Source organism: Fukomys damarensis, unplaced genomic scaffold (genome assembly GCF_012274545.1).
Source record: "Fukomys damarensis isolate Sample0158 unplaced genomic scaffold, DMR_v1.0_HiC HiC_scaffold_16, whole genome shotgun sequence".
Lineage (NCBI taxonomy): Eukaryota > Metazoa > Chordata > Mammalia > Rodentia > Bathyergidae > Fukomys > Fukomys damarensis.
Genome location: NW_022900928.1, coordinates 24,779,567 through 24,797,592, shown reverse-complemented (window position 1 = coordinate 24,797,592; position 18,026 = coordinate 24,779,567). Strand labels below are relative to the sequence as shown.

Here is an 18,026-nt window from a genome sequence, read left to right as displayed (position 1 = left end):
ATCTTAGCCTAAGATATTTTATTCTTTATGAGTGACAAAAATAATAATAAATACAATAACCATAATATTTTATTGTGCATTTTGTGTCCAACCATGAATTTATAGTAGGCAGAATAATGACTCCTGTACCTTTGTTAATGTCCTGTACTTCGCCATGTGCTCAGAACCTGTGAATATTACACTACATGGCAAAAGGTACCCTGCAGAAAAGTTAAAGAATTGAAACAGTGAGATTAGCTGAATTGTGTTGTTTGGTTGAATCTGCTCACAAGAGTCCTTTAAAATGAAGAATGACAAGGATGGCACTTGAGCCATTGTTGATGGCTTTGGACACAGTGAAAGAAGATCACAATCCAAGGGATGTGGACAGCCCCTAGAGGGAGAAAAGGCAAGGGAACTGATTTTTCGCTAGAACCTTCCAGCAGTGCAGCTGCCGCCGCCGCCGCCTTGATGTTAGCTCAGTGATAGCCATGTCAGCTTTTGACCTGCATACATCCAAGATAAGAAAGTAGGTAGAAAAATAGATCATCAGTTTGATTTATACAGTATTTAAGGATTAAAGCGTTTAGGAAAATTATTAGGTCTCTTAGTTAATAAGTGGCACAACCAGCATTAAAAGCCTGGGTTATCTGATAGCTTTTCAGGTTTCAAAGCTCATTGTTTAAAATCTTCATATGACTGCCGCTGTCCCACTACCTCCAAGGCAGGTTATCTAAACCCAGTAGTGGTCATGTATGCTTACGTGCCATACTGGATGCTAATAGGCTGTCACCTGTATAAACTTGTGCTTTGTACATGTTTTTTTCTTTCTTTCACTGTCCTGTCTCCTCACAGTGAACTTCTTCAGATCTTTGAAAAATATTTTCTCTACTAGGTTGGACAAATTCTTCTTCATCAGTCTCAGAAATGGTCACATTTACATCTTCGGTGGCTGAATGAATGTTATTCTTCCCCTAGAGCAACAGACTTATTAGTAGTAGTGTGTGAATTCTGTTTCAGAGGTTAGAGCGCACATGTGGAGTTGGTATATATTGATCAGAGCACTCATACACATCTGATACATATACTTCAAGGTGTAGCCTTCCTTACTGTCCTACGCTCACTCTATTGTAGTAATACTGTCACTGGTAATTTTATTAAACTTTGTGAAATTTTGAACATAATGGTTGCCAGTTAAATGACATGAAACTGTACCTTATTAGCATGTCAGTATCAGTATCATTGAATCTGGGAACTGTGTCATAGCCTGTGACCTCATGGGACTTATATTAATGTTTCCAAAACTTGGTAACCCAAACAGGAAGGGCAGAATCTGACACAAGAAAACTGTGCTGTAGGGATTTGCAATAAATCTTGTTTATTGAGTGTCAGCATTTTACTGCAGCAAACAGTAAAATATCCTTTCCTACCACATCAGCAAATATTTTTTAAAAACTTATAATACACAGTGTTGTGTGGCTGTGTTATGGTGGACTAAGCACTGTTTTACAATGTTTGCACAAACTTTATGGAGGTAGATTTCTCCAGTACACTCTTCTCTTAAAATGTCCATAATATTCCATTTCTAAAAGTTTATTGGAAGGAAAACATCAAACATGTATTTTATGCTCAGGAAGATTTATTGCAGTATTGTTTACCATAGTAAAATATAGGTGAAAATTATCAATGATACTGAATATATAAAGTGTTTATATTCAGTCCTGGGAGGTAATTCAACCTTTAAAATTCACCCACATAGCTCCTTATATGGATGCCCATATTGAATTAGAAAATAGGAAAATAGGTCTCAGGGCTAAGAGTCTTACAAGGCAGCAAACAGAAAAGCTTCTGAAAGAAACAGAGTTTCTGAAAACAGAGTTTTCAGAAGTCAGAAGCAAAGCAGGTAATTTAGGATAATGCAACTAAACTGCAGATATAAACTGAAAGCAAACAATGATGACAGCAACAAAAACTGCTTGCTGCATCAAAAATTGTTCTTTTTAGATTATTGTTTACAAAAACATATCAAGGCCCAGAGATCTGAGGAAAGTATCATTCACCTCTTGAAAGCTTTAGTCACCTATTTTCCTGACTCCAGCCATGTTGAATTTTTAGCAGATTTCTTACCCTAGCCAATACTGGCCGTTCAATTTTGTGTTTACAGAAGTGTGGCTCATCTTTATCACATCCTATAAATTCCTAGTGGCTATTTCTTTTATTCCTATTTATTCTTCTTTCTGCTCCCACCATGTCTTATACATGCTTCTACCAAAGCTTTTCATTCACTTATTATTGCAAAAACATTTTATGCACACCACATATCTGATATTGAACAAGATGCGGAAGGCCTAAGAATGAGCACAATAGACATCATTCCACATATTATAATTTGAAGTCAAGTGTAGGTTACAAATAAATATCTGGAAAATTTCAATACTGTGTTTAAAATTATGCAAAAGTGTAACAGACATCTTTGCTGTTAAGGAAGCAATAGTACTCACATCACCTGAAAGCTGAATCACACTTTGTTTTTTCAAAATACTTGCAGTGTTCCTGTGACATTCAAATTTGAAAAGTACTGATGTAGATCACGTATCACAGAGATACTGAGACAACCTGGACTGTATGGTCAATGAAGACTAAGTAAATATACTTGCTGAAACAAGACCTGAACAAACGTAAGGATTTTCCCAGTGGAACTAGGAAAGAGGACAGGAGACTAAGAAGCAGGATAGAGATGAGAGAAGGTTAAGGAAATGTTCCAGACATGGTGTCTACTTCCATAGGCACATTGGTCATGGGATTAGAGCACTTTGAAGTTGGGAAACTAAAAAAAAAGAAGAAAATCAGAAAGTTATATGAAACCTGTTCCACAAAGTTCCGCTTTCATGAATTAATCTATAAATTGCAAACCAGAAATCTAGAGAAGAAGCTTTTTAAATTTTAATGTTCATAAAAAGATCAACATCTATTTTGAATTACCCTTAAGGAAGAATTCATAAATCAGTAAACATCTCAATATTGCTTTGGAGAATAAAATGAGAGGGTTAGGAGATGAGCCAGAGCATGAATATTAAAAGTGAGTAGGGTATGGCTGAAGCAGAGAGAGTGAAAAAACAATGGCTCTAGAGAGGGACTCCGAAGGGTCACCAGGCCAGACTCCTGAGAACACTGGAAAGACACAGGATTGAAAGGACTGAAAGCAGGGAGTATCATGACCAGATTTGCTTCATTATAATGTCTGGATTATCTACCTGAAACATGGACTCTTTGAGGGTACACACTATACCTTTTCATCTCAACCTGTGGAACACAGTATCTGACATAGACCGAGCATTAAAACTGGTATTGTAATGTGAGGCAATAACTTTTATTACTTATGTAAAACGTAAAATTTCAATATTATGAAAATACTAATAAAAATAGTGCTTATAACATGTTTTGAGTGAGTGCAAAGTATACTGTGCTAAGATTAATATTGGGTTGTCAGGGCAACACACTTTCCAGTTGCCTTTCTGTCTCTCAGGCAGAAGCTTTCTTTCCCTCAATATTTTTCCAACTCCTAACCGTTGTTGCTAGAATTCACTCTTTGATTTTAGAGAACATGAACTCGCACTTCAGATACCTAGCTTGGGACTTACATCTCTTCCCCCTATATCATTTTGGAGGTCTTCCACTAAGATTATTGGAGGGAGTTTGGAAATCAAAACTAGAAAGGTAACTGGGCTATGAGAACAGCCAATATTTTGGCCTTGGCCCCTCAAGATCTACAAGATTCAGGACACAAAGGAACTTTTCCTAAAGGATTCTACATCTTTGAGGCTGCCAGCTCCACGTGGTCGTACAAGTGGAACCAATGACAAATGTGCTAGACTTCTTTTACCACAATACACCAGACTGACCTTGTAAGCATAACTGCTAAACTATAAAATACCACTTCTATGTTGGATTCTGAAGTCCCATGGACCTTCTCCTTATCCTCTGTGGGAGGCTGTTACTAGTTCTCAGTGGAAACCCTTGTTGGCCATATTCATAGCAATCCCTTATAATTGGCCCATGCATTCTTAACTATTTCTTTGGCTTTTTCCCCTCCAGATGTAAAAGCTATGAGGCTACCAAGACAACAATGCCTGGCACCTATGGAAGGCCTTAGACAGACACTCTGTAGAGTAACTCTAACTGCTGATCACAACTACAACCCTCTTCAGCTGGAAGTAACCAGAGCTATCTTTGCCCTTTGTCCCCTCACAGCAGTTAGGGGTACTTCTTCAGAGGGGGAAATATTGCAGATAAATAAGTTAATTAGATATCTTGCAGGCAGTTAGACAGGACCACCTTCAAGGAACCAACACAGCAAGGTGCCAACATGGAGGACAATAAAGACACATTCACTGTGGTCAGAATTGTAAAAGGAGAGAAACTACTACACCCTTGTGCTTCCCCTGGGGATAAATAGCAGTGGTTGATATTCTAAATAGGTATCCATCACTCGGGTGGGGGGGCCAAGGTCTTAACCCAGCCTTTCCAGGAAATATTCCTGACCCCCACCCTTACTGAAAATCCTTGTATGCTTGCTATGTGACTTGCTTCCCCATTTAAACCATATTTAATCAATATTATTTGGTTGACTGTACTTGTAATCTTATTGGTTGGTCATGACTTTGCCCCACCTCATGCCCACCTTGTACTTTTCCCTTGGGTCTTACAGTTTTGTCCCACTTTGTACCTGCCTCACCACATGGCTTTGCTGTATAAAACTTCTTTGAAAAGTAGGGTGGTGGGCAACCCACTTCCCCTTCTGTCTTTCTTAGACAGAAGCTTTCCTTCTCTCAATAAATTTTTCCTACTCTTAAAAAAAATACTGGGTTGTCTTATTTATTTAAAAACTTATAAAGCAGATATAACAATTTCCTTCATGTTGAAATAACAAGAAAACAGGTAAAATAGTTACACAACTAGCCCAATATTACATGGCTGGTGACAGAGCTGAGGTTTGGACCAAGGTTTTCTGCTCCAAATATTTTGAGTTGAACCAATGCTGTGTTAACTTTTGCTGCCAGGAAGGCATTTAAAATGTTTAAGTCCCAGGACATATCAATTAGAGCAGACATTAAATGGATCAAAGTGAGCACAAATTATGCCCTTTGTCTTTGTATGCACTGATTTTTATTGCATTGGCTGAAGAACAGTTTAATCTCTGGGGTATGCACTAAAAAATTCCTAGGTTCAAAGTTTCAGAGACAACTGCAGACACACTGAGCCACCTCATCTTTGACAAAGTAGCCAAACACCCTCACTGGAGGAAAGATAGCCTCTTTAATAAATGGTGCTGGAAAAATTGGATTTAAACTTGCCAAAGATTAAAGCTAGACATATATCATAGCTTCTCAGCCTTTTGGCTATGAAGGAGTGTAAAACTAGATATCTTTCACCATGCACTAACCTAAAATCAAAATGGATTAAAGATCTAAATATTAAAACAGAAACACTAAACCAGCCAGAAGAGAGGTTAGGTAGAACTCTTGAAGACATTGGCATAGGGAAAGATTTCATGAACAAAAACCTCAGTTGCCCGTGAACTAGCACAAACAATCAACAAGTGGGGTGTTTTCTTATTAAAAATCTTCTGCACAGCAAGAAAAACTACCACCAGCATAAAGAGACAATCCACTATGTGGAAAAAAAAATTTTACCAGCTATTCCTCAGACTGAGGTCTACTATTTAATATATAAAGAACTACTTAAAAATTCAGAGTAAAAAGGGAAAAGAAAAAAATGTGAGATAATGAAAAGAGGGAAATAAAGTGATTGTAGATGGGGAGGGGAGGAGGGTGTGAAGGGAGGGCAGGGACAAGGGGAAAAAATGAGAACTAAGACCTGTCATGTAGAGGTACAAAATCCCAACAATGAATGTAACTGTACTGTATCCCTAAAATGTACCAATAAACTCAATTAAAGTTGAAAAAAAATCAGAGTCCCCAAATTTAAAGACCCAATCCAAAAATGGGCATCTGAAATGAACAGACATCTCTCAGACAAAGAAGTAGAAATAGTAAATAAACATATGAAAAAATGTTCAACATCACTGGTCATTTAAGAGATACAAATGAAAATAATGCTGAGATTCCACCTCACCCCAGAAAGAATGACTGCTATCATGAAATCAACCAATATCAAATGCTGGTGGGGCTGTGGGGAAAGAGGAACACTGCTCCATTGCTGATGGGAGTGTAGACTGGTGCAACCACTGTGGAAATCCATGTGAAGATACCTCAGAGAACTAGGTTTAGAGGTCCCATTTGACCCAGCTATTTCCTTACTGAGTATCTTCCCCAAAGAATTAAAAGAATCATATCATAGCGATATATGTGCACCCATGTTCACAGTAGCACAGTTTGTAATAGCTAAAACTCAGAAACTGCCCAGTTGCCCATTACCAACCGGAGACTGGATAAAGAAAATGTTTTAAAAAAACGGAGTACTACTCAGCCATAAAGAATAAGAAATTAGAGACATTTATAGCTACATGGATGCATTTTGAGGCCCTACTCTTAAGTGAAATAAATATGACACACATGTAAATACTGAATACTTTCTCTGGTGTGAGACACTGAAAGTAATGAAAAGGCATAATAGATATTGTGAAATAGGAAGAAAGGGTCCAAAGGGAAAGGGAAAGTAGGAGGAGTAGGGGAAAGGAAAGAAGGGAATGGAATTAATATGAGGAAATGAAAAAATAGAAACTAAGTCTTTGTAAATAGCGAGGGATGGAGGGGTTGAAGGGAGAGTGGGTGAATAGGGAAAAATAAGAACCAACATAGTTTATGTGAAGGTACAAATTTTCAATAATGAATGTCATTATGTTGCATACCTAAAAATGTACCAATAAAATAAATAAAAAAATCCATATGTTCCGCTGTGCCCCTTCTTCTGCAGCTGTGTTCATGGCTCAGTGTTCTTCAGGTTGGACTCCTTAGCATGGACAGTGAGATTTTCTTCATTGTATACCTAGAACATTCTGGGTACCTCCTTTTGCTTCTCTATCTTGGAAGTATCTGGATTTGTGCTTTTTTTTGGTTTATGCGTTTTTTTAAATGTTGGGAGAAGCTAATATTTCTCTTAGTCCAGCAGAAACAGAGAGAGAGAGAGAGAGAGAGAGAGAGAGAGAGAGAGAACTTTTTAAAAGTTCTAAACTAAGCTTGTAGGGGGAAAATCTTGCTAGATTTTCATGGGATTCAGAATCTTGTAACATAAAAGAAGAAGGGAAAAAAATATTAAACAAGTCAGTCAGTATACCTGCTGTGCAGCAACTCTACTGGAAAAAAAGTTTACTTCATTTTCTTCTTCCGCACAGAAGATCTTTGTAAAATAATATCCTCTTGACACAGATTTATATGCAAGAAGCATGTTTAATTGGTTACTGTTCTTAAACCTGCCAGCCATCCAAACTCACCACGAAGCACCAAGGCTGTATTACTGAATAAAAAGCCTGAGTGCCACTTATGAGCATCCAGTTATACCAAAATTAGATGTTTAATTCTCTCCTATAATGGTAAATATACTGCTTGCAGTTTGTGGCCAGTTATGAGAGTAGCCCCGTATGTCTGTAAACTGGTGAGGGACACACAAGGGAGTCACAAGTTTTGCAGTCTTCTTTTACTTGCTTCCTCTTAAATTGCCATTTTCGGTGCCTATGCACAGGTCAACAGCAACTCTCGAGATACTCAGAACACCCAGGAAAGGACTTGGGCTCTAAGCCAGAAAAGCATTGTCCTGGCTTCAGTGAATGTAGTCACTTAGCAACCCCTTTCCTGAATGAGTTCTGTGTCTTATGATTGCTGGGAACCTGGGCACTGACAGTTGAACAAACTCAGACAATCCATTAACACGGCTTCTTTACACTGGCCATATGTAAAGCTTTGTCCCATAGCTGTTTGGAGGTGACACTGCTCTTGAATGAGATTTGAAATTATAACATTATGGACTTTTTCTTGGGGAAAATAAGACTGAATCTAGACTGAAAAGAACTTGCCCTTCAACTATGTGTCATTTGGATTACAAAGGGTTAGCAGGACATAGTTCTGCAGAGTTGTCCCTCAGGAATTTGTTTTTCTGTTGGGCAAATGGTTCTCACCAGACAGCTTCTGATTTCCTTATAAAGGCTTTCTTTCTCAAATCTGATAGTGCACCCATTCCTAGATTTTTTCCTTGTGGATTCTCCTGGCAAAGAGACTGCTTCTAGAGCAGGGCTGATCACAGATGGGTCCTCAAGTTTAGTCTAAAAGAACCTTTCTCCCTATAAGTTTCTGAGATTGATACACACCCCTCATAGACTCTCTGATCTTGATGACTCAAGGAACATGGAGCAAGGAGCAAGATCAAATGTTCTCAGTCCCAGGCTGAAGAATACTTCTGCTCATGCAATCAGTATTTTAGAGCATTGAAGACTTTTGTGGACACACCAGGTGCTGTATAATCTTCAGATAGTTTATCAAAGTAAAACAGAACAGTTCAGAGGAGTGGATGAGCATGAATCCAGTAGTATATATTTAATGGAGCGTTATATTATGTCAATTTAAACCATGTTTGTAATGTTCCAAATAGTATTATAAATGTAGACCACAGTCATGAACCTGTGTTCATTCATTCCGTAATTTTAAAAACTTAAATTACTTTAAAATGAATAGTGGCAAGGCTGTGAGTTTGGAGTCAGAGAGAGCAGAGTTCTAAGCAGAGTGAAAAGTATACTCAGGGATACAGAGAAGTAAATTGTTTAGCATATAGGAAGTATTTAAAACATTATCACTATTATTGTTACAGAGAATTTAGCTTGAACACTCAGTCCATTGGAGCTTTCTGTCTTTAATTTAAAAACTTACATTATTTATTTTGAGTGTCTATGATATAGTCATCTTATTAATTTTTTTTATTGTGGTAGGAATACTTCACAGGAGGTCTACCTATTTAATAAATTTTAAGTTTATAGTACAGAATTATTAACAATGGTTACAATGCACAGCAGCAGATTATTCCTCTTGCAAAATTTAAACTTTATACAGATGGCGTAACAACTCCAAGTCTTTCCCCTTCATCTTATGCTGGTGAGGTTTCAGATGGAATTGCGGATTCACTGGGAATTAGACTTAAGGCCATTGTGTTACATGTGAGCAGAGTTTGAAGGCATTTTTTCCTATTTCCAGGGACTTTTTGAAAAGCCAAGCTGAAAGGTAACCCTCCCTACTTGTGAGCCAAGGCAAGTGTATCTCATGAGCCCCACAGCTTAAGACCTGTGGGAAACATAGTAAGTTCCCATCTCAACAAACAAACAAGCAAACCAACCAAACAAAACCAAGCAAAAAGAGACAAATTAGCTTATCTGTCAGATGGACTTTCAAGGCAGGATAGCGTTCAGGTGACAGCATGAATACCATTGACTATTTTTAGCAGAATTTGCAGTGAAAACAAAGAGCATAAAGGAGCAGAGAAGACAAATTTATAAATATTTCTGTTTAGTTAGAAAAAGAGCATTTGTAGAGGTGCAACCAAAGAGGATGAATTTTCTAAAGAAATTTTATCAAAAAGAAGTCAAATTCTTTGTACATGGGAATGATGGTGGAGGGTGTTTTGGGAGTCAATAGTACCCTACCTGTCTCAGGCTCAATGGTGTGAATTTGAAGACTTTCCAGGGAAAAGTATTTTGCAAAGAAAGCTGTGGGACTCCTCGTTCAAGCAGGATTGCCTCAAGAACCTTTATGGGTCAGGCACTCAGAGGCTGCTCCTATCATGGCTTATGCAGGCTCAGGTGCAATTTATGCTGGGCACAGACCTTGGCACTGTGTTCACGATGTTGGCTTTGCAGGAAAGCAGAATGCAAGAGTTAGAGAGTCATGAAAGCTCACACCCGGATTTCAAAGGAGAGCTTCAGAGGCCAGGCAGTGTGTGAGAGGGTTGGAATCCCTACTGGTCTCCCCTGAGAGAGCAACACATAAACTTTGAGAGTGAAGCTGAAGCCATAGTAAAGATCCACGGGAGGAAGAGATGCCAGCTATGTGGAATACACTGCTAAGCTAAGCTGCAGGCAGCATGTAAAGCTGGCTGCAAATAGCAGCCATATGGGCTACAACCAGGAAGGTCATAGAGGCTGAACTGCCTGAGTGCTGGGTAATATGCAGAATCTAATGCCAAAATGTCCCAGATGTTGGACCTGAAGCTTGAAGATTTATTGTTTGACCTGCTGGATTTTGGTCTTGTTTGGCAAAATCCATCTTCTCTGTTCCTCCATTTCTACCTTTTGGAATGGAAAGGTTTTAGCTTGTGGCTTGTAAATTGGAAGTATGTAATTTCTTTTTGACATTTACTGGGGTTCAGAGCTTGTGTCTCAAAGGAGACATTATATTTGGACTTTTTGAGCAATCTTGGAACAATTGAGAACTTACGGTCTCTTCGAGATGAACAGAGAGAATTTTGTTTTGTGTAGTGGACATGAAACTTTAGGGAACAGAGATGAATGTCATAGATCAGATTTTAAATGTTTCCCAAATGTCTGTGTGTTGAAAGATTGATGTTAGTGAGAAGTGGTGGAAACTTTAGTTTTTTTTTTAAAATCAACATCTGTTCTGTATTTATTCTAGCACAAATAATTTACTAGAAAATTCTTAATATTGTAAATTTTCATTGAGTACACAAGGATTCATAAATCTTAATGGGCCTTGAGATCTTTGCTCTAGAAGCAGAAGTGAAGAAAAAAAATTGGGCAAATTAATTATTGCTTTGGCTTACAATTGCCCTGAAATATACTATCTGCCAATGTTCATAGTACTACACCTGGAAATACCTTTCATTATCTGGTTTAATATCTTCTTTTATGCATGTACATATAAATATACTTAGGTCTAGCGATTATCAAGAATTTTTTAAAAGCCCAGGTTTTGTCACTCAATTTATTGCTCTATATCCTCACTTAGTTCACTAGAGATCAATGCCAAATCTAAGAAAACAGGAAATGGGTGTGCATTGCTTTGAAGAACAGGAAGTGGTTCACTACTGATTTTAAATTGTGTGGTACATAGAAAAGAGTGACTTTTTTCCCCCTTATTATTACAGGACTGGTACTTTTCCCTGAGAAACTCTTCCTTCAGTCAACATGCCATCCTTTAACCAGAGCATTGTCCACCCTGCAGTCTTTTTCCTTACTGGCATCCCTGGTCTTGAAACTTCTCACACCTGGATCTCCATCCCCTTTTGCTGTCTCTACGCCACTGCCATCTCTGGGAATGGTATGATCCTATCTGTCATCATCACTCAGCCCAGCCTCCATGAACCTATGTACTATTTCCTCTCCATGCTGTCCTTCACAGATGTAGGCCTGTGCCTATCTACACTGGTGACCATGTTAGGTATTTTTTGGTTCAATGCTCGAGAAATTAGCTTTGATGCTTGCCTTGGCCAAATGTTTTTTATCCATGGCTTCACATTCATGGAGTCCTCAGTCCTCTTGGCCATGGCCTTTGACCGCTTCATTGCCATCTGTAATCCACTGAAATATGCCATGATCTTAACCAACTCACGGATCATCAAAGTGGGTTTTGCAATAGTTATTAGGGGGACAACAGCTCTAGTGCCTTTACTCTTGCTCCTCAAGCGTCTGTCCTTCTGCCACAGTCACGTGCTCCACCATTCTTACTGCTTCCACCCTGACGTGATGAAGCTTTCATGCACAGACACCAGGATCAACAGTGCATTTGGTTTGGCCATTGTTGTCTCTACTGCTGGCTTGGACTTTGTCTTGATCCTCCTTTCCTATGTTCTGATCATTCACTCTGTGCTGGGCATTGCATCCACAGAGGAGCGCAAAAAGTCTTTTAGTACCTGTATCTCCCACATTAGTGCTGTTGCCATTTTCTACATCCCCATGATCAGCTTGTCATTGGTGCATAGATTTGGGAAGCATGCCCCTCCCTTTGTGCACACCCTCATTGCCAATGTTTATCTGCTCATTCCTCCTGTAATGAATCCCATAATCTATAGTGTGAAGACCAAGCAAATTCGCAAGGCTGTGCTTAAAGTGTTCCTTTCTAAGCTACTTTAGTGAAGTTTTAGAGTACCCTTTCTTTAGGAAATCTTTCCTGATCCATATTCATTTATTCAGTAATAAGCATTACCACTGCACTTTGAGAAGCTTGTTAATGCATGCATTCTATACATCTTGATAAACTAGTAACTTACTACTTACATAGTTTTAGATTAAGGATTCTTTGAGGATAGAGACTTCATCTTTTGTACTTCTGACCATCTTGTGAATACTACACCTGGCACAGAATGGGATTATGGTTAAGATACCTCTCCAGACATGAACAAATGAATTCCTACCTTGCAGTCCTGACTGTCTCATCCATTGTTCGAGGTATGTGACTGAAATACACTGTGCAGGTTTAAACTAAAAACATTATTGCAAAACATCATTGCCATTTTTCACCCTCAAAATACTGTCACTCTCAGAACACAGTTATCCCATTGTTCTTGACATTTTCTGATGCTGTTTTGGAAGTTCTCTTTTGTAAGCGCATTTGTGAGGTGTGATCAAATTCTAGTGATTGGTGCTGCCCAATGCCATGGAACAGAAAGCCAGTTTTGTACAAATATTGTAGTGAGTCCTTATTCACTTATTCATTGGATCAAGCACCACGTGACTTCTTGCTCTTCCCCAAAGTAAAAAAGACCATGAAAGGTAAATTTTTTGAATTGACTCAGGATATTGAGGTACCCATAACAGCATGGCTGTTATGGCTTGTGTTTAGATATTTCCCCCAAATCTCATACAGTCATAGGCTTTTTCAGAGGTGATTGAATCTAGAGTGTGTGATGCTGGGATTTAGGGTGCATTGAGTAAATCAGTCCACTGATTGGCTTAGTACCACCCTAATCCCAGTAGTCTGGATAAAACAAAAGAGGTAGAAAGATGCTGTTAAGTTTCCTTTTTTTTTTGGTACTGGGGATTGAACTCAGGACCGTGCACTTGTGAGGCAGGTGGTGGAACCACTGAGCTAAATCCCTGGCCCTCCTTGTTTTTGCTAACTTCTGCCCACCATGAACTGTTGCCCCTGTGCCATGTGTCACCCTGCCTTGGAGCCAGCTGATTATAGCCTAAAACTTCTACAAACTGAAAGCTGGATAAATCTTCCTTTAACTTGGGATGTTGGGTATTTTATTTCAACATAAGAGAAAAGTAAGACAGCAACTAAAGACACTTAGGAAAGAGGACTTCCAGAGCTGCTTTTGAAAGTGGCAAGAATAGTGATATAAACGTGTTTGAAGTGAGAGGGAGTATTTTGAAGGTGATTAATGGCACTGTGTCTTTAGCTGTAAAAATTTTTAAAAATGTAAATATTTATTGTAGTTTGTGATCAAATATTGTAGAACAAGTAGCTATCCAAGCTATGCATCACATAATAAAGATTGGTAGGAGAAGACTAGGTTCCAGCAATTTCTCTAATTTGTTGGTAGTCATCATCTTTCTAAAAATGGATTATTCATGGTTTAAGAATATAAATGAGTACTGTAAATACAAAGAAACTAGAATGAAAATTGTGCTTTGTTAATTCTTAAAAGAATCATTGAGGGTACTTTGATAAATGCATTTAAGTTTTAAGCACACTTTGAGTTGCCTTCTAAATATCCATGCAAAGGGTAAAATTCATTTTGATTTGATCAGCACACCCTTTATACATGTAGAGAAAATCACACTGTACCTCATAATATATATAATTATTACATGCTAATCAGAATTTTAAAAATAACTAAAGAGACAAAAAAGCTATTCTGATGTGATCATTACATGTCCTAATATTCTTCCCCATAAAATATATAATTAAAATTATCATTAAAAGTAGATATTCTTGTTGTAATCATGGAGTTTTATATCTGTTTAGTCACTGCAGAGGGAAGAGACTCTGTTTTATTCTCAGTATTAGCACTAAAATAACCTGGATTATGTTAGGTACTGAATCTGCCTTGTGAAGGAATAAATAAAATACTTTGGTTAAAGGTGGAAGAGAAGTGAAGATGTTCTTCAAAAGTTTATGAAACACATGCAAGTAATCAAAGGAAGGTAAATTTGTCAGTTTGGTAGGAGTAGTGTGGGGATGAGGGTTGAGCTCATAGATATTTAATTTTTTTAAACTTTGGAGTTGTTTATAGTTCACTTTGAATTAGATTTTATCAGGCAATCCATGAAAGAACTATTACACCAGTCCTTTCATGGAAACAAGACACATGTGAAGAAGCACTCCACAAAGTAGGATGAACTCTCAGGAAGCTTCATGCTCTGGGGGGCATAGAATCCCCATGTGGGGCTTTCTAATGAAGACATTTCAGGCAGCCTGAGACTTGGCTCCTGATATATGCTGCTGTCGGTGAGCAGAACGCCTCCACAGCTCCCCAGGCTCCTTCCTGGAAATAAAAGCAAGGAAAAACACATCCTTAGAGTTTGTAAGTAGAATTCCTGGGTGACGTTAGGCTTCAGGCATACTGTTTTTTAAGAGTGGGGAAGATTTCATTACCTACAACATGTTACGTGATCATCCAAGGAAAACCGTGGAAGGCTTTACTCTAAAATCTGAAATTTGGGGGCATTCTATTCTGAGGGGGGTGTACTTGTCCATGGACCATTTATCTTGCTTCTGAGAGCAGGTCAACATACCCATGAAATTTCAGGATGCTGGTTAAATGGGCTCCACTTCAAAACTAACACCTATCGTTAGCTGCCACTACCACCACCAGCCATTACTTCTATCATCTTCTTTATTTATCATTCTCAAATGCTTCTCATGGTCTGTGTACTCGTCAGCACAGGGGGTGCTTTACAAATGCACTCATTTACTCTTTACATTTCATTGCTGAGCTGATTTCAAAGAAGTTCACCCATGTAAAAATCTCATTTGGAGATCTCTGTCTAGTTGGTGGAACATCGAACAGTTAACGCTGAAGCTCAGGTTTGCCTCACCCTACAACTTCATTACCAACTCTGTAACTAGAAAAGAGAGTTAATGTAGTTGAACACAGAATCTGAAGCTCTCTCTTACAGAAGTGATGAGATATCTTCTATATGAAGAATTACTATCAACACATGAAGAACATACAAAATTTTTCTTTTAATAATAAGACAAAGTTGGAAACTGGATAAAGAAGATGTGTTTTTTCCACAGAATGGAATATCATTCTGAATGAGAAATTAGATTCATTCATAGGAAATGGATACATATTGAGGATATACTCCTGAGAGAAATAAATAAGTCACACATGTGTAAATACTGAATAGTTTCTCTCATGTGAAAAACTATAATAGTATATAAGATGCTAATGATATAATTGACAATGTGAACTAGGAAGAAAAGGGCTAAAGGTGTAGGGAAAGTGGGAAGGGTAGGGAAAAGGGAATAAGGCAAAGAAAAAAAAACATGAGAAAATGAAAAAATGGAAATAAAGTGTTTGTAAACAGGGAGGGGAGGAGGGGTGAAGGGAGGGAAAGGACTAGGGGAAAAACGAGAACCAAGACCTGTCATGTAAAGGTACAAGATCCCAATAATGAATGTAACTGTACTGTATCCCTAAAATGTACCAATAAACTGAATGAGGAAAAAAAAATAAGACGCCTTCCTTCAAAAATTCCACATGTCATACATATGTATATGTATGCACACAGACATACATGCTCAATACTCAATTTGTGGGAATGAGTCTGACTTCAGTGAGATTCTTTCAAAACTTACGTTTGTAATTTTAGGGCATACAGTGTGGTTCAGACAAAAGTGTTATGTGTTGAGATCCCTAGATATGTTCAAAATCTTTGGTCAGTTTATAGTTCTTGGATTGAATTAATATCAGTGAGTATATTTTGATTGCTCACATTTTTTAGAATATAGTATGTAGAATCAGAAATACAATAAAATGTTAGTAATATTACACTTGCCATTATCAAGCATAATTTACTTAGGAAGGCATTTTTTTCTCATTGAGTTTATTGGTACATTTTATGTATACAGTACAGTTACATTCATTATTGGGATCTTATACCTTTACATGACAGGTCTTGGTTCTCATTTTTCCCCTTATCCCTGCCCTCCCTTCACCCCCTCCTCCCTTCCCTATTTACAAATACTTTATTTCCATTTTTTCATTTTCTCATTATTTTTTTCTTTTCCCTTATTACCTTCCCCTACCCTTCCCATTTCCCCTACAGGAAGTCATATTTTTAAATAACTCATAATAACCACTATTCTCCATGTAAAATTGGACAGAATATAACTCCAAAGTTAGGAAGAATATCATTTGATTTTATTTAATAGAGGTGATCCCACTAAATGTTTTGTAAAGTAGATAGATTCATATTAAGTGTGTAAATAGTTCAGTAGATCAAATAAAGAGTCTAAACAATTTATTAACATTCAAAGAAGAAGGAGCTATGTGAGCAAAACACATGTATATGAGAGAATGGCAAAGTAGGGAAAAATCCAGGACAATTATATTGAGATGGAATGAGGGGCCTGATACTCTCTAAAGGTAGTTTTAGTTTGCTACCGTCCCAGATGCCTTATAGCCAGGCTGCAACTGCATCAGGTGCCCCATAGCTACCTGAGAGATATTTGCTTTGGCTTCAGCAGGCTTCAGTCTTGAACTTATTACAGATGACTTCCCCCTTCAGCTCCATTATGGCTGGCTCCATTTAGCAGTCCCTCTGGATGACTCTGTAGGCCTCCTTGGTCATTTAGGATGGTTAGGGGGTTCTTTCCTATCTATGACCTTCTTGAATAAGCAACCTCCTTCCCATCCATGTGGGTCCATCTGTGCATGTTTTCTCCTAATGATGCAGGGTTGCAGTATAAGTTTTAACAAAGGCTTTTCCTTTATTAGATGATGTATTCTTGCTTACTGTTGATTCCTGTCATGAGTACTTCATGACAAGCTGGTATCATCAAGGGCCACTGGTGTGAGTGTGACCAGTGGCTGTAACTGGTAACACTGAAGATGGCTGGCAGTCAAGAGAGTGACAGAGAGCAAATAATTTCCAGGAGTGTTCATTTCCTATGAATGGAAGATTTCTTGAGGCCTTCCCATAGCTGCCTGCCCTAAGTGATAAAGAGGGTGCTATCCTCTAAAATAGAGGATGGTCACTTGCATTGAGCAAGAATACTCATCAGACCGGTGATATTTTAGAAAATGGTACAGGGACCTTTTCCTGTAAGGACCTTGAAGATAGGGGTGAAGAAAGATGGTCATCAGTAGGTGCAAGAATCAGCTTATGTTTTATTTTCATCTTGCATACAGTTAAGAATCCATGATATCTAGTGAGAAAATTAGACAGCTCTGGTGGTAAGGAAGTGAGTAGGTCACAGTAAAAGCAGATATTGGCCAAATTGGAAGGGTCCTTGAATAACATGTTAAAGAACTACAGAATTTGATTTCATACTGAAGGCAGTGAAGAACTTTGAGGAGTAGCGGGATGATGTATTTTCTAAAGGTCCCACTAACACTGTTACAGAGAAGGTCTGGAAACCTTTGAACCACAGTCCAGGGAAATTATGTGAATATTTTAATATTAAATATTGTAAAGTAGTGATGATGAAACTAGAGGGTATGCATGGTTAAGCAAGGGACAGAATTCAAACCTATGAAAGTGTAGGGATTAGATGGCCTTGACTGTTGCAGTAGGGAGAATTCTCAAAGTGCCCCAAAAGTTTCTATTTATATTGATGCATTTGTTGTGCATGATTCCACCCATTAGTATTAATGGATCTTGTGAATGTGATAGAATATTGCTTACATGATTATATTAAATTATATGGCAAAAGGGTTTGGTAATTATATAGCAGGTTCCCATTTAATTGATTCTGAGCTAATCTAAAGGAAGATTGCCTTGAGTGAGTCTTACCTAATTTTGATGGTCAGTTAGAAGTGTTTACATAGTAAAATAATTAATTTCACTTTGAATGATTAATAAACAAATGCAGTTTATTTTTGCAGGAAACTCAGCTTAAGATTTTGAGCTCAAT

At 38.0% G+C, this 18,026-nt stretch overlaps 1 protein-coding gene across 2 annotated transcripts; it reads left to right on the top strand.

Moving 5' to 3' along the window:
* The first annotated feature begins 4,717 nt into the window (after positions 1-4,717).
* Positions 4,718-12,067, top strand: LOC104847667 (olfactory receptor 51F2). 2 transcript variants are annotated; one of them, XM_033763907.1, is made up of 3 exons: positions 4,718-4,748; positions 7,381-7,386; positions 11,160-12,067. In XM_033763907.1, exons 1-3 carry the CDS (start codon positions 4,718-4,720, stop codon positions 12,065-12,067), a joined length of 945 nt encoding a protein of 314 aa, XP_033619798.1. The 2 variants fall into 2 exon arrangements, with proteins under 2 accessions (XP_033619798.1, XP_019059922.1); XM_019204377.1 differs by lacking the exons at positions 4,718-4,748; positions 7,381-7,386 and having other exon boundaries at positions 11,123-12,067.
* The last annotated feature ends 5,959 nt before the right edge of the window (positions 12,068-18,026 follow it).

Excerpts from the sequence above, each read along its gene's own strand:
- LOC104847667 (XM_033763907.1), top strand. The coding sequence starts at position 4,718 with ATGGCTTTGCTGTATAAAACTTCTTTGAAAA.